At 40.5% G+C, this 15,249-nt stretch overlaps 1 protein-coding gene across 4 annotated transcripts in view; it reads left to right on the forward strand.

The window, feature by feature from the left end:
- TRPS1 (transcriptional repressor GATA binding 1) overlaps positions 1-15,249 on the forward strand; it is a 254,142-nt gene that overhangs the window by 234,563 nt on the left and 4,330 nt on the right. For all 4 annotated transcript variants that reach the window (XM_075582406.1, XM_075582409.1, XM_075582407.1 and 1 more), the window contains one exon: positions 13,142-13,264. In XM_075582406.1, coding sequence (XP_075438521.1) covers positions 13,142-13,264 — 123 coding nt within the window. The remainder of the gene's footprint in view (positions 1-13,141; positions 13,265-15,249) is intronic.

The raw sequence follows: 15,249 nt of genomic DNA on the forward strand, positions 1-15,249 counted from the left end.
AATCTTTTTCGGAAGATTAGTCCATGAAAATGAAGCCACGTTTTTGTATTGTTAAAGTGTATACCACTCTCCACAAAGTCCAGAAGGAGCAGGAATACCCAGAAAAGAGAAAAGGAATATATAGTGTACACTGTGTTGGAAATATTCAAAGGTGGGGTATGGGTCCAATCTTGGCTCATATATCAGCCCTCTTAAAGTGTTTAGATAGATAAACAGCCTTCTCCTAACTGTAGCATTCACTTTTCATCTTATCAAGATGAGTGATGAGTGTAGCTACTGTAATCCCTCAAATTCAAAGAGACAAGAGAGACATAGTGCAATTCAATCATAAACAATTTAGCAGAAAAAATGCATGTACTTCAGGTACTCACACTCTGTACATGAAAGATAAGCAATGACAGGAGGAAGACCCCATTGCTAAGATCACCGGTGTGCAGCTCTGAGGATCCCGATGCTTGTTCGGCTGCAGTCCTCTGATGATCAGGGAGAAACTCCGTTTGCTTCTCTCCTCGCTGGTTTCCTTGGCGTCTGACGTCACTGCCCGTCACGGTCGTCACTTCCGGTTTCACCGGAATCGCTAAGGAGCCTGCTGCTTGAGTATTAATCATCCGGTGTGAGGGTTAAAGTGTAGACCAAACACAGTCTTGGACAACATACAGTTGCAGCAATAGTGCTTCAAATAGAATGCATTTTACTCCGCTCTTTGTATTGATAGCTATTTTATCTACATCTCGTCTCCTGGGAAATTATAGTATTTTCTGGTTTATTTTTCTTCATAATCTTTTTTATTTATTTTTTTTACAACACATTCTTCTATATTTACATTTAAAATATCTGTATTTCTGTCCTATCCACATAATCTCACATGTTCTACTGTGGTCATATTTTATTCCCTCTCTATATGCTTTTTGTTCGTGAAAATAAGAGTAGACACTCTAGTCCAGATAAATGCCTGACATAGGCTGTCCTGTAAGAGAGATGTGAAGGGTCTCATGGGTACTCCTCATTCACAGAGCCACACAAACTGTACCGTGGATAATTTAACTCACTTCAAACGTCCACAGCTATGGGGTTTTTGTGAATAAGCCTCTTTGCTGTGTATTTATTATTTTATAAAGTGTAAACTCTCACAAGCAGGGCCCTCATCACCTATTTGTCTCTGTGCATATTTGTCTTATGTAACTGTTTGTTTATGTAATATAACGTCGCTCTGTAACCCCATTGTACCGCGCTGCGGAATATCCCCGCGCTTCGCAAATAAACGATAATAATAACACTGCTTTAAACACTGGAGATTAATTTGTACTGTACTGTTTGAACCTGCTGCATTGCATTTTATTTGCCTCCTCTTTTCAGCTGTACAGCCACATTGGGTTGACAAGTCTTGGAGGACAAAACACCAGCTTCCGTGCTTTACAGAAGTAGTATACAGTATAAGATATAGCAAATAGAAATATGGTCAGAGGGGCAGCTGTGGTGACGGGTGACGTGGGTGTAGGAGGGCCGTCGAGGAGTGCGGGTGTCCAGTGGAGAATGGCAGAGGATGGCGGGGGGCCTACCCCGGCGGTCTGACCCGGAATTCGGTCCCAACTACTTCCCAACTTCCAGTGTCTGCCACCAGAACGGCCCCCCCCCCATCACTCCCCCCTTCCCCCTCCAACTCCATAGGAAGGTATGGAGGGGACTTTGCCAGAGAGAGGGGGGAGAGAACTAAAGACCGTGACAGCCATGGAAGTGCTCTGCTTTTTTGAAAGCCTGGTGCGCCTTTGTCAAATGTATCTTATGACACAAATGCCTTAATATGTGAAAACCAGAGCTCCATGTTTCACTCTAAAACGTGAGCGGGCCACCGTACATGAATAATGTTGAATCTAGTGCTCATGTGGTGGTGCTGGAAGATTTCTTCTCACTTTTTTTTATGAAGTATAAATTAGCCCCAAACGTACCACTTCGGTGATATTTAAATACTTTTATGTTGTTTCCTGTGACCTTGGTAAGAATTGGCAGAGGGTACCTGTGCCCACTGTACAAACATCGGGTGGTCTCTTACAAAGTATTTAATAATCCCAGTGAATACATGACATGTCCTAAGAGATACATTAAAGTACGTATTCATTTTAAGTTAAATGGGAAACCTCCAGATGTTACTACAATACCTAAAGCACGTTGCTAGTAGCCTGCATGCATTAAGCTTTTCACATTTTTGGAACAGTGATTCCAGACTTGGTTATTCATAAAACGCATTCACTTTATGTTGGAGCAGCAAGTGGTAAAATGTCATGTTATATTCAAAACAAATGTTTATATATCCTTTTCAACAATGCAATCTAACTGAAAATTGAGTATATATCTTCATAAAGATAGAAACTGAAGGTTGTACATATCAAGAATTGCAACCAGATGTTTTGCAGCAGTTCTAGCAGATCACAATGTTTTTTATTATAAAGTAAAAATATTTTAATTCAAGTTGTCAGCGGGAGTGAGACTAATATGCCTGTGTAAGCTGTATTTGATTAAATAATAGTTTATGTACAGTAACTTTCAGTGTGGCCTGAAATTGGCAACAAGTACAGCAGGAAACATTTTCTGTAGGCTGCATCCATTGGAATTTGTGGATGTGTATATTTTGGGGAACCGGGAATTGGTTGGCCAGTTATACATCATATAAATCCTCGTTAAAACACATAGCCGCATATATCGTCTTGAATTGATGAATGATTTGCTGGTTACTGTACAAGTAAGAGAAAAGGCCATCTAAAAAAAATGAACATTGACCGATATATTTCTCTGTGTGGATCAGGGGTGGCAAACTCCACTCCTCAAGAGCTACTAACAGGTCATGTTTTCAGGATATCCCTGCTTCAGCACAGGTGAGTCATCAGTGGCTCAGTCAAAGACTGTGTCACTGATTGATTCACATGTGCTGAAGCAAGGATATCCTGAAAACCTGATCTGTTGGTGGCCCTTGAGAACTGGAGTTCGCCACCCCTGGTGTAGATTAACGGTGTTAAAGAAATGTGATCACGATGATTTGTTAAAAGTAACATATTGCGTTTATTAAATGAAGATTCAGAGGAAGAATCATTTTCATTTATAGCTTTTTAAAACGGAACATGCCCATGCATATATTGTGTGTTTTTTAGTCACTAAAATTAAATCCATCTAAACATGTTCTGTGTTAATTAAAACATCAGTAATTTAAATTAGAGATGGAAAAATCACTGCATGTTAAGCTCGTGCAGCAGCCAAAAATACTTTCTCCAAATGTACTTATTTTCTCTCTTCACAAACCAGTGAAATCATTAATTCGTTAGTAATTCAACTTGTTTTTTTTTTTTTTTTAATTGGTCTTCATAAGTAAATGTAGACAGCTTTAGATTCCACGTCTGAGAGAAGTTACTGTACTTAGGCATTCCAGTAGTCATTTTTGCACATATTTTTGAAGGCAACATCCTTGGAAAACCTGACCATGAAATCTGACTGCTTGGAACACATTTGCGTTTGGTCAGCTTTTGCTTCTGGCATCATTGTGTGCATTCAGCACCTAGCAACTTTTTGAGATTTTATCTTTTTATGCACAGTCATCTAGTGAGCTTTATGAATAGATACTGTGGTGCCGACGAGTATTCTAAAACAAATCTGGGGCAATCACCAACAAGACTCAGGTACATCCTGGGTACATGCTGGGTACATACTGCAACATTTCAGTGACATTTCTGCAGACAGACTAATGGCCCATCGGATTAACAGCAGGGGTCCCTGGCAGTCCCATTCAAATTGAATGGGGCTGCCAGGGAGCCCTGCTGTGTTAACCCGATGGGCCATTAGTCTCTGCAGAAATGTCACTCAAATGTTGCAGCATGTACCCAGCATGTACCTGGATCTTGTTGGTGATAGCCCCAGATTTTCCAAGGCAAGTTTTAGAATACTCATCGGCTCACCTGTATTAGCTACATTAATGTAAATGATTCTGTGTGTGTCTATATATATAAATATAGTTAGATGCTCCTGACAGTTTTTGTTGTTTTTAATTTCCTACCTACTGTAAATTGTAATTCATTCTATTTCTTACTTTACCTCTAACAGTTCATAGGAGAGGATTACATGTCCCAGCAACTAAAGGGTTAAAAAACCTTTTCATTCAGGTTTCTGGTACAAGTACAGAAAAAAGTACTTTCTCTAATAATAATGGCAGAATGCCCATCTAAGCCTATTGTTCCCTTCCATATGCACCCAAGGGTAGGAGCTCATGTGATGTGTGAGGTAGTGAGCCTGTCCTTACAAGAAGGTGCTTTCTCCAACCAAGTTTAGTCAGCGTCAATCGAAAAATAAAATGAGCGTGAATGATTCAAAACACAAATATTTCTTGACCTTAGTCAGCCAAAATCAGGGAAATCATTCCAATTGTTATAAAGCCGTATTTTGTTTCGTTCTGCAGTGAGAAGCCCCCGTGGAATGGGCCAAAACAAGTTTTCATGGTGCTGCTGAATTGAGTGTGAATAGGTCAGCGGGGTGCGAAAACGTGTTTCACGGCTGCCATCGGGCATAGCATGAAATGTTTCCCTGACAGAACATTTTAGTTTGGGACTAGTTGATTTTGATAGTGCAGTGTGAAAACCAAGTGCTTTGTCCTCTAAAAAAAACTCTAAAAAAAAAAAAAATTTGGATACGAGTTGTGGGTGAGTCTTTACCATTAAAAAAAAAGAAACTCTCTGCTATTTCAATATTATAACGTGTTAATGTTTTCATTACAAGTTCCTACTCTCCCCAGTATGCAAGATGAAAAAATAGAAGGGAACTTAGAATGAGAGAGAATAGCGTATATTCCCACAAGGAAGTTATCTAGAAAGAAACTCCTATGATACTGTAAGACGCATCTAGAAAGAAACTCCTATGATAAGACTCATCTAGAAAGAAACTCCTATGATGAGATTGTATTAATGTATGCAAAACAAATACGTGGACTCGGAGATCATGATAAATTTATATTGAATAGTTACAAAATAAAGAAGCATTTCATTAATAAGTTAAGCTGTGGTTGTAATATATTGCACAACAAATGATGTCTGGTATGAATGGTTTTGGATAATAGTTCTTTTGTTTGAAATGGCAAACATCTTATAGTCTATTTTATATTGTATAGTTTATATGCTACAAAGTGTAACAGCGACATCAGAGCATAGCAGTTGAATGAATACATTACCTTAAGACAGGGGGGCGCAAACTTTTTTCCCTGCGGCCCCCTGCCAGCGGTCACCTCACTCCCCCACCCTCACCCCCACTTACCGCGGCTCTGGTGTCCTCCCCCCCACAGGCAGTCTCGCGCCCCCGGGGGTCGTGCCCCCCAGTTTGTGCACCGCTGACTTAAGATATGTGATATGTACATGACAAAGATACAAAATAGGTGTACATTAAGGGAAAGTTAAAACAATCTGTACATTATTCTGCCTGCTGAAGTTCAAGTAATGGCAATTCCAAAATGGCAACTGGCAGCATCAGATATATACATGGCAAGTTGTATATGGAAAGGATCTTGAGTACTGTATGTAACCTGTTTAAGAGGGAATTGCCTATGTCATAATTTCAGTTATGTAAATGACTGAGTTATCGAAGATTTTTTTTCTTTAAGACTAGATCACGGTCACTAAATTGCATAATTTTAACGGAAATACGGAATTCTTTTTGTGTCTATTGCAATACCACTTGAAAGTCTTTTTCTGACTTTGATTTGCAGTGGCATTTTCTTTTCAAGTGACGCTAAATGGGCATTTTGAAAGAAGGCCTCTCTTGTTCTATGTTTATAGGAAACATTTTGGGGATTTAATGTATAATCACCTTTTTAGGTGTAAAAACCTCAGTAAAGTATCTGCTGGGCATTTGCATTATTGTTTACTTTGTAACTTTATTAATGTTCAATTCCCCCCGCCCCACCCCGCCCCACCCCGCCCCCCCCCCCCCCCAAAAAAAGAAACAACTGTAAAACAAAGTATTTCTTAGCTCCCGGCGTCATACTCCTTAGCTCTTGGAGTGGTGCTCCGCAGCTCTCGGAGTTGTACTCCTTAGTTCTTGGAGTCGTGCTCCGCAGCTCTCGGAGTTGTACTCCTTAGTTCTTGGAGTGGTGCTCCTCAGCTCTCGGAGTTGTACTCCTTAGTTCTTGGAGTGGTGCTCCGCAGCTCTCGGAGTTGTACTCCTTAGTTCTTGGAGTGGTGCTCCGCAGCTCTCGGTGTTGTACTCCTTAGTTCTTGGAGTGGTGCTCCGCAGCTCTCGGAGTTGTACTCCTTAGTTCTTGGAGTGGTGCTCCGCAGCTCTCGGAGTTGTACTCCTTAGTTCTTGGAGTGCTGCTCCGCAGCTCTCGGAGTTGTACTCCTTAGTTCTTAGAGTCGTGCTCCGCAGCTCTCGGAGTTGTACTCCTTAGTTCTTGAAGTCGTGCTCCGCAGCTCTCGGAGTTGTACTCCTTAGTTCTTGGAGTCGTGCTCCACAGCTCTCGGAGTTGTACTCCTTAGTTCTTGGAGTCGTGCTCCACAGCTCTCGCCCCCCCCCCCCATTGCTCTCTCTTTCTCCCCATGCGCTCTTTCTCTCTCCCCCCAGCGCTCTTTCTCTCTCCCACCCCCCTGCGCTCTCTCACTCATCCCCCCTGCATTCTCCCCCCCCTCTCTCACCCTTCTCTCTCTCTCCCTTCTCCCCCCTCTCTCTCTCCTCCCCCTCTCTCTTTCTCTCTCCCTTCTCCCCCCTCTCTCTTTCTCACTCCTTCTCCCCCTCTCTCTCTCTCCCTTCCCCCCCTCTCTCGCTTCTCCCCCCCTCTCTCGCTTCTCCCCCCCTCTCTCTCCCCTCTCTCTCCCTTATCCATCCCTCTATCTTTCTCTCTCCCTTCTCCCCCCACACCACTCCGTTTGCCTCCCCACCACCACACAGCAGCACTCCGTTTGCCCCCCCCCCACCACACAGCAGCACTCCGTTTGCCCCCCCTCTCAGTCCATTTGCCCACCCTCTCAGTCCGTTTGCCCCCCCTCTCAGTCCGTTTGCCCCCCCCCCCTCCTTTCTACTGCTGAATTCAGTGTCAGTGTGTGTGACAGGAGAGTAGAACACGCCCTCTCTCTTCCCATTTGTAAGAGCAGGGTCATGTGACCCTCCTCTCAGCACCAAAGTATCTCTCCCTTGTCTCCCCAAGCACAACGCTTGGAAGAGCGTGTGTGCGCGAGCACAGTGGGAGAGGGGATGTGCTGATCCACATTGCAGATGCCAAGCGCATAGCGTGCTCAGCGCCAGCGGGGACCCAGCCTTAGCTCTCGGCATTGTGCTCCGCAGCTCTCAGCGTCGTACTCTGCAGTTCTCGGTGTTATGTTCCGCAGCTCTCTGCATCGTACTCCGCAGCTCTCAGCGTCGTACTCTGCAGTTCTCGGTGTTGTGCTCCGCAGCTCTCTGCATCGTGCTCCACAGCTCTCGGCGTCGTACTCTGCAGCTCTCGGCATTGTGCTCCGCAGCTCTCAGCGTCGTACTCTGCAGTTCTCAGTGTTGTGCTCCGCAGCTCTCTGCATCGTGCTCCACAGCTCTCGGCGTCGTACTCTGCAGCTCTCTGCATCGTGCTCCACAGCTCTCGGCGTCGTATTCTGCAGCTCTCGGCATTGTGCTCCACAGCTCTCGGCGTCGTACTCTGCAGCTCTCGGCATTGTGCTCCGCATCTCTCAGCATCGTACTCTGCAGCTCTCGACGTCGTGCTCCACAGCTCTCGGCGTCGTACTCTGCAGCTCTCTGCATCGTGCTCCGCATCTCTCAGCATCGTACTCTGCAGCTCTCGACGTCGTGCTCACAGCTCTTGTAGTCGTACTCGGCAGCTCTTAGAATATGACTGGGAGAAACCTGCAACAAAGTTCTAATTTAGCTGCAGTTCATACAGTTTGTTTCCTTATTGTGGAAAACTGATTTATTACACCAGTGTGTTTTCAAGTATTTGACCAGAGGATCCAATTCTTTTCATCGTGATATAGAAAATAAGTAGGGGTATGTAGGTTACCAAAAAGTAAACTTGACCTAAAATTAATTTTTGCTACACCCGCTCTGTTTAGCATCCTTGTGGTTCTTTATAAAAGACTTTATTCACTGCCAGCATCTTTGAAGTGAATGTCTTCCATATATACACTCGCAAGTAATATTTAGCATGTGGTTTTTGGCATAATCAAACCGAAGCAGTCTCCCTATGCAACTGGTCTGGAGGGATTTGATGTTAAAGTTTCCCATCCCAAATAATGATAGAGACTTTGCTGAAATATTGTGTGTGTGTGTGTGTGTCTACAAGGTCACAGTGAGACCTTTATCAAGAACAGCAAGTCAGAAACATCCCTTCTTAAACCTCCCTAAACACAGAAATGGCATGACATTATCAAATAAAACATTAATACTAAAAGCAAAGCAAAAAATAAATATAAATTGGATTAAAACAGTAACTAAATCCACTTAATGGGCCCATGCCTGACTGTTTTGCCTCTAGATCTCATTGGGATATGTATACTATATGCCTTTTTCTTATCCCTATAATATGGCTTCGGTCGTTGCATTTATATTGCTTCCTCGTTAGAACACTGCTCATACTGTTTGTATTATACTGGTATGCTTTTCTGCACTCATGTTACCATTGGAAAATTCATTTTGGTATAAAAATTGGAATTTAGTGACGTACAGTACTACAAATAAGTCGCACAGTTTTGTTTCAAATGTACCTGACTTTAATATACTTATTTAAAATGTAGTAAATATGACTGACCATTCCCTAACCTAAAATGTATGCATGGATACACACGTCCTACTAATTACATGCAAACAGCTCTATTCAACAGAAATTCCACAGGGTGCACAGTTTTGCAAATGATAAGAAAAGCTTGCACTTCTAACCTTGGCACAATACCCAAAAGATTCTAGTCCTCTAAAGCAAGCAGGTTTATCTAGAATTTATCACACGAGTTTCAATGATAGACTATGGATCATATACCTGTATGAAGCATGTATATGGTTTTTGGCTTTTAGTCTGTGGGCTAGTGTATGATGTTGTGTTTGATCAGCTTTAACCAATATCACTTTGTTGTATTTAGTTCTCAGCCTTTTTTACAAACTTTAAAATTAAGCATATTGTTCAGTGCTTTGCAGGTAAAATATTAAAACACACTTTAATTGCACATTTGCACATCTATGCCCAGAATATTAAATGTACAGCTGATCCCCTTGTCATAGTTGTAATGAAACATACTGAATGAAGAACGTGTGCTGTATGTGTTCTGGAGTCTTGCACTGTTTGCATGTGTATGTACTGTACAGGTATACCCCGCTTTAAGTACACTCACTTTAAGTACACTCGCGAGTAAGTACATATCGCCCAATAGGCAAACGGCAGCTCACACATGCGCCTGTCAGCACGTCCTGAACAGCAATACCGGCTCCCTACCTGCACCGAAGCTGTGCGCAAGCGGGGAGACTATAGAGTCTGTTACAAATGCCTTATTTACATCAGTTATGCACGTATATGACGATTGCAGTACAGTACATGCATCGATAAGTGGGAAAAGGTAGTGCTTCACTTTAAGTACATTTTCGCTTTACATACATGCTTCGGTCCCATTGCATATGTTAATGCGGGGTATGCCTGTATATCTTTTTATAAAGCGCCCACAGTGTACTAAGCGCTTTATCAAGACAATACAGTTCAGGGAATTATAATACAATAAGCACAACAAAGTCAGACAATAAGAAAGGAAATCCCTGCCTGATGAGTTTACAGTCTAAGTAGGTCTATGTATGTTTTGTGTCACCCTGTGGAAGAGAATGCTTTGCAACCATCTCAGCCCAAAACACTAAAATAATGTTCATGGCCTACAGTAGTAATGCAGTACTTACATACGCCAATATGAGAGTGTACATTGTACTGTAGTAAGTGCCTAGCTACATAATTGTAATATTACTAACCCCTGGATGAGACTGGGAATGATGAATACATACATTCAAGGAACATTTGAATTGCTAAATATTGTGTTTATTTTTATTTTATTCAATACATAAGAAACAATGATTTTTGTTTTGGGGTCAAATTTGTCATGACTTTTATGCGTTTTAATCAATTTGAATCACCTACCGTATAAATCACTGTAGCAACCACTTACAAACGTTGTTTTTAGCAAGAGGTGTTAATCCAGTGTATCATTTTGTAATCATTATTCGGAGCATTTTAACATGTCCATCATGTTTCTTGTCATTGTGTATTGTTCCGTGAGCATTGATGTATGTTTCAGGGCTGTCTTGCGTTCTGTCCAAGGTTTTTGTCTTCCAGTGTAAGATCGTGCTAGACAATGAAAAGGGGTATATTTAAATCAGTCTTCATCTTGAAATCAGTTTCTATCCAGGCAATAGTCCAGTGGAATAGTGACTGAGCACAAGCAGAGAACCTACAGATTTCATTATAATGCATGATCATGACCTGCTCATTTCTAGTCATGTCCTGTTAGGCTCATTTAGAAAATGTAGTTTACAAATGTCACTGACACAAAGCAAAAGGGGAAAACAATTAGATCTACAAAGAAAGAGATTACATAATATAATCTGGATTGTTATCAATGTAAAGAAGTGCAGCCTACAGTGCTAATGAAAATCATGTTATCAGTTTAAAAGAGCTACTGTCAGTTTGGCATTGAGCTTTCTTAAAACGTTTCAACAGCCTTCTTAAATTAATGCACTCATGTCAGACTTTTATGGTAATTCAGTGTACCAATCCTCATTTCTTTACATTTCATTTGTTCCCCTAGTATTGATGATTAATGGAGAATGTCGACTGTCAGGCTGAACAGGCATCCGCAAATGCATGCTCATAATTAGTTTAGCTGAGCAGGCCCTCTGATAGCACTTGCATCTGGATGGAAAAATTACCCTATAGGGAACTGGCTGCTCACCAGGTCTTTTTAGTGATACATTGTGAAACACCCGATGAATCAAATGCCCATTCAATGCCAAGAAAGTGCTCCAGTCTTGAGGCCAAAACTGTCTGCAGAAAGCTTTTCATTTGAAATGTATTAGAGTACAATTATTACCATTGTATTTTTTTGGCAATAGACTCATTTTCTACAGCACAGACTTAAGTTATATAAATTGGTTAAATTTGATTAAACCCTGAAAATGGCAAGTTAGAATGCTGGTAATTTTCTATCTAATAAAGTGATTTCACATGCTTTTCCTAGACGGGTGTTTCTCACAGAATCCTTTCTTTTGTTACAATGTATAAAGGGACCAATATACTGTAGCTACTAATACACTAAATAACACCTGTCCTTAAAAAATATATGTAGAAGTTTAAAGGTCACTTTTTGTGTATGTTTTCAAATTAAGCAAAAATATTACAAAACGATATTGAGGTAACTTTGGCTTTTATACATCGCATGCAATACCAAGATAAATGACACTCATGAATACAGTATATATCCGTGAGTACATTGGGCACTTACTAACTGTTTTTGCTACAATAATGTATACATTCCAGGTTAAAACCCTGCTATCATGGGAAGGAGGTTATACTGTATACATTATGAGTTCCCGGTGACTTTGCTTAAAGCTGCAGTTCAAGTAATATGCTACATGTGTGTGTTTTTTTTTTTTTTTTAATAAATCAGTTCTGTACTATGAGAAAATACTTGTAGCATTTAAAAAAAAAATTTTTAAGACATTTCTAATGTATTCTAATGTAACAAGCATTTTTGTTCCTATAGCAACTATTTACAAAGTCACATCCCCTTCTGAAACAGCATCACCTTTGTGAGCCCTGCCCTCTAGCAGTGAACCAATCGAATCTAGTGCCTGCCTGGTCACATGATCTTACTCACAGAACTTTGGCTGTCAGTGCAGCAGAGGAGGACCCATGATGCATTTAGTGAACCCCAAAACGAATCTTCAGTGATCGATTATAGGAGAACGGATCAATCAGCAACTTAGCTAATCACACATGTAGGATATTGCTTGATCTGTAGCTTTAAGTGGCAGAGAACAGATACAGTGGCGGCTCGCTTTAGTCTAATGCGGCCGCCATCGCGGGTAATTGTAAAACCCGTTCAGACGCGGGCTTCTTTTTTTTTCCGGCGCCGCAGGCGCTTCTATTGTTCGGCGCCATTCAGCACTGATTGAAGAAGCGGCTGGCGCGCGGCCAATTTCGGCGGGAGTTTCGAAAAAACGGAGAATAATGCGGTTAAGCTTTAGAATAAGCTTCGCCGCAGCAGTACATGTAGTTTGCACAAGCTATTCGTTTACTGAATATTCATTCACATTTCACATTTTTCATTTCTGTATAATCATTTCTTTGTTTGTGGTTTTTCTCATCATTTAAAGCAGCAGTTCAAGCTGCCATTTAAAAAAAAAAATCCCATTCAATATGTGCATCAATACAATCTGCACACTGACAAGTGATTAGCTAAGCTACAGATCGATCCGTTCTCCTGTAATAGATCGCTTACTCAGGGTTATTTAATTCAGTTCTTGCACAGCATTCTGGGCAATGTAGTTCCTAGAATATGATTGACTGAACAGTTACTAGATACAATTGGTTCACTGCTAGAGAGAGGGTGGGGCTCAAGAGCCAGAGCCAATCAGAAGGGGAAGGGGGCTGTCACTTTGGAATTGCTTCCTACATTAGAAACATTAAAAATGTCTTTAAAACATTTTATTTTTAATGCTACAAGTATTTTCTCATAGTATAGAACCGATTTATTTAAAAACAAAAAAAAACACACATGCAGGATATTGCTTGAACTGCTGCTTTAAGGTTTTTATTTTTTTCAGCTAAAAAGTTACATCCAGATAAGGATAATGACGTTCAGTAGTGCGCGTGGAATTTCTTTGCCTGATGCTTAGGGCAAGTTCAGTCTTTGAGGGCTACCAACTGGTCTCGTTTCCACAATGTTTCCAATTAACACGCAATTAATCAAATCAGATCTCTAATTATCGCTAAAACTATTTTTAATTAGGTATAATTCGGCCTCAGAACCTGTCCTGTGGGATAGCCCTCGGGAACTGAACTTGCCCATCCCTGTTCTAGAAGACTTCTATGCTAATTGGTCCTAAGTTAAAGAGAATCATATAACTAACCTTTTGATGTATATTTTCTTTCTCTCTATTTCAGAGACGTAGAGGCTCCGGTGTTTTTTGTGCCAACTGCCTGACCACAAAGACATCACTTTGGCGGAAGAATGCAAATGGTGGCTATGTATGCAACGCGTGTGGCCTGTACCAGAAACTTCACTCGGTAGGAAGAACTTACTAGTGTTTTTTTTGGAACATAGCAGACGAGATTCAACCTGTTAAATGTTTATTACCTTTAAGTTGAACCTGGGCAGCTGGGGTTTGACTCGACTCCCTGGCCCGCCATCCAACAGAGGTTTTTAGTATGATTATTTTGGAATCAAATTGTGGTTCATTATAAAATCTGATACGCTTGGGGTAGAAAGGCTTGAAATAATCAGTGCTCTTTTAAACACAGCAATTGCTTTATGTTTTTTTTTTTATTACAAGACAGGAAAAAGTTCAGTTGAGCAAACTTGTAAGAGACTTAACATTGTAATTTTATATAACATACACTATTTCTGAAATACAGAGATATTGCTATTGTTAAAAACTTGAAAGAAGTGTGTTTCAAGATCAATGTTAAAATCTTTAAAAAAAAAAAAAAAACACATTTCACAAAATAAATTCAGTAATGTAAATATTGCTATTTGAGTACTTGCATATACACCTGTATGTGCCCCATATGAAATCGCCAGTAGATTCAGGTACAGCTGACTCAAATCATACACCATATTGTGGGTCTAGTACATTCATAATTAACATAACATTTGTATTCATTTTATTGTTTCCCTGGTTATTTTAAATACCAGAATTACACAATCAAGCCACTAAGCGGCGCTCTACAAGAAGACAGCTGTCTTCACAGCACATGCAGGTGCAATAAGCCAAAGCAGTGCTTAGTAGATGTGGGCCTGTATGTTTGTTGCTGGCAGATCATCGTTCCCAATGAAAAATGTGAAGTAGGATAGAGGGACTGTTCAATACACTCCCTGAAAAATGTTACAGTAGCTATAGATTTTCATTAGTTCAAATCAAAGCTTCCCTCCATTTTCAATTCATCAATCAAAACAGACACCTGATGAGGGCTACAACACATCAGTTACTTTTGAGAATCCTCATCTGTTATGTTATTCTTCTTGCAAATTTGAGCTGTGCTCCCTCAGGACAATGGTTGAGTTGGTGCTGGTGGGTGTAGCGTTAAACAATATATATTTGAAATTTTTTTTTTTTACAAACCAGGCGTCCCACTTCCTTTATAATTTACTAACCTAAAGGCTGTGCCCTTAAATAATTGTACCCCATATGTGTTTGCCCCCGTATAGCAGATTTAAAATGTATTGAAACCACTCCTTTTTCTAAAACACATCAATCATTGCTAGGGGATTTCCCTGGGCATCATCTGCTAGCTCACACTGACTGCACCGTCTTTTCTGCTCTCCAGAGAATACCCCCATACTTTTTTTTTTATTTTTAAATCTCAAAATGGGCAGCTGTCTAATGGTACCAGCTGCCCTCACTCAATTTGTAAAAAAAAAAAAAAAAAAATCTAAATATCGCTGTCGTTGTCGCTAAAGTATACAATTTTACAAAGGCATAGTCAGCAGTTCTAGTAACTGGTTATTTCATGAGGTGAATGTAAATATACAGTGGGAATAAATATAAGTTGCAAGAGAACATTTTGAAAATAGAGTTGATAGGATGAACACATCTTCATGCTGCAGTCTAACTTTTGCTGTTGGAGACCACTCAAGCTATATTTCTACATAGCATTTTGTTTACCAGTTCTTTTTGCTTTTTTAAGAGAACTAATCTGAATCCAGTGCTCCACTCATATTCTTGTCAGTGACAAATATGCCTGTAAGAGCACTTTTAGTCGACTACACCTTTTACCTTTGATTTAGCTAATTCTGCCTTCTTGGATGAAGACCATACAATATTTAAAGCATTTATTTCTAGACCTACATTTGTGATAATGTCCATTTTTTCCTAGAACACACTAACAAACCTCAGTATAGTATCCACATAGCTTCTAGTAGCTGCATTGCTTCAGCTATTACCATTATTCTTGGTAATTCATTGCTTGGAGGTGCTATCAGATTGTGTGTCAATCACTTGATTTACTAGAGAATAAAGACGGCAGGACCGAATCATTGCAAAAAAGTAAAC

The sequence above is a fragment of the Ascaphus truei genome, chromosome 2 (genome assembly GCF_040206685.1).
Source record: "Ascaphus truei isolate aAscTru1 chromosome 2, aAscTru1.hap1, whole genome shotgun sequence".
Classification (NCBI taxonomy): Eukaryota; Metazoa; Chordata; class Amphibia; order Anura; family Ascaphidae; genus Ascaphus; species Ascaphus truei.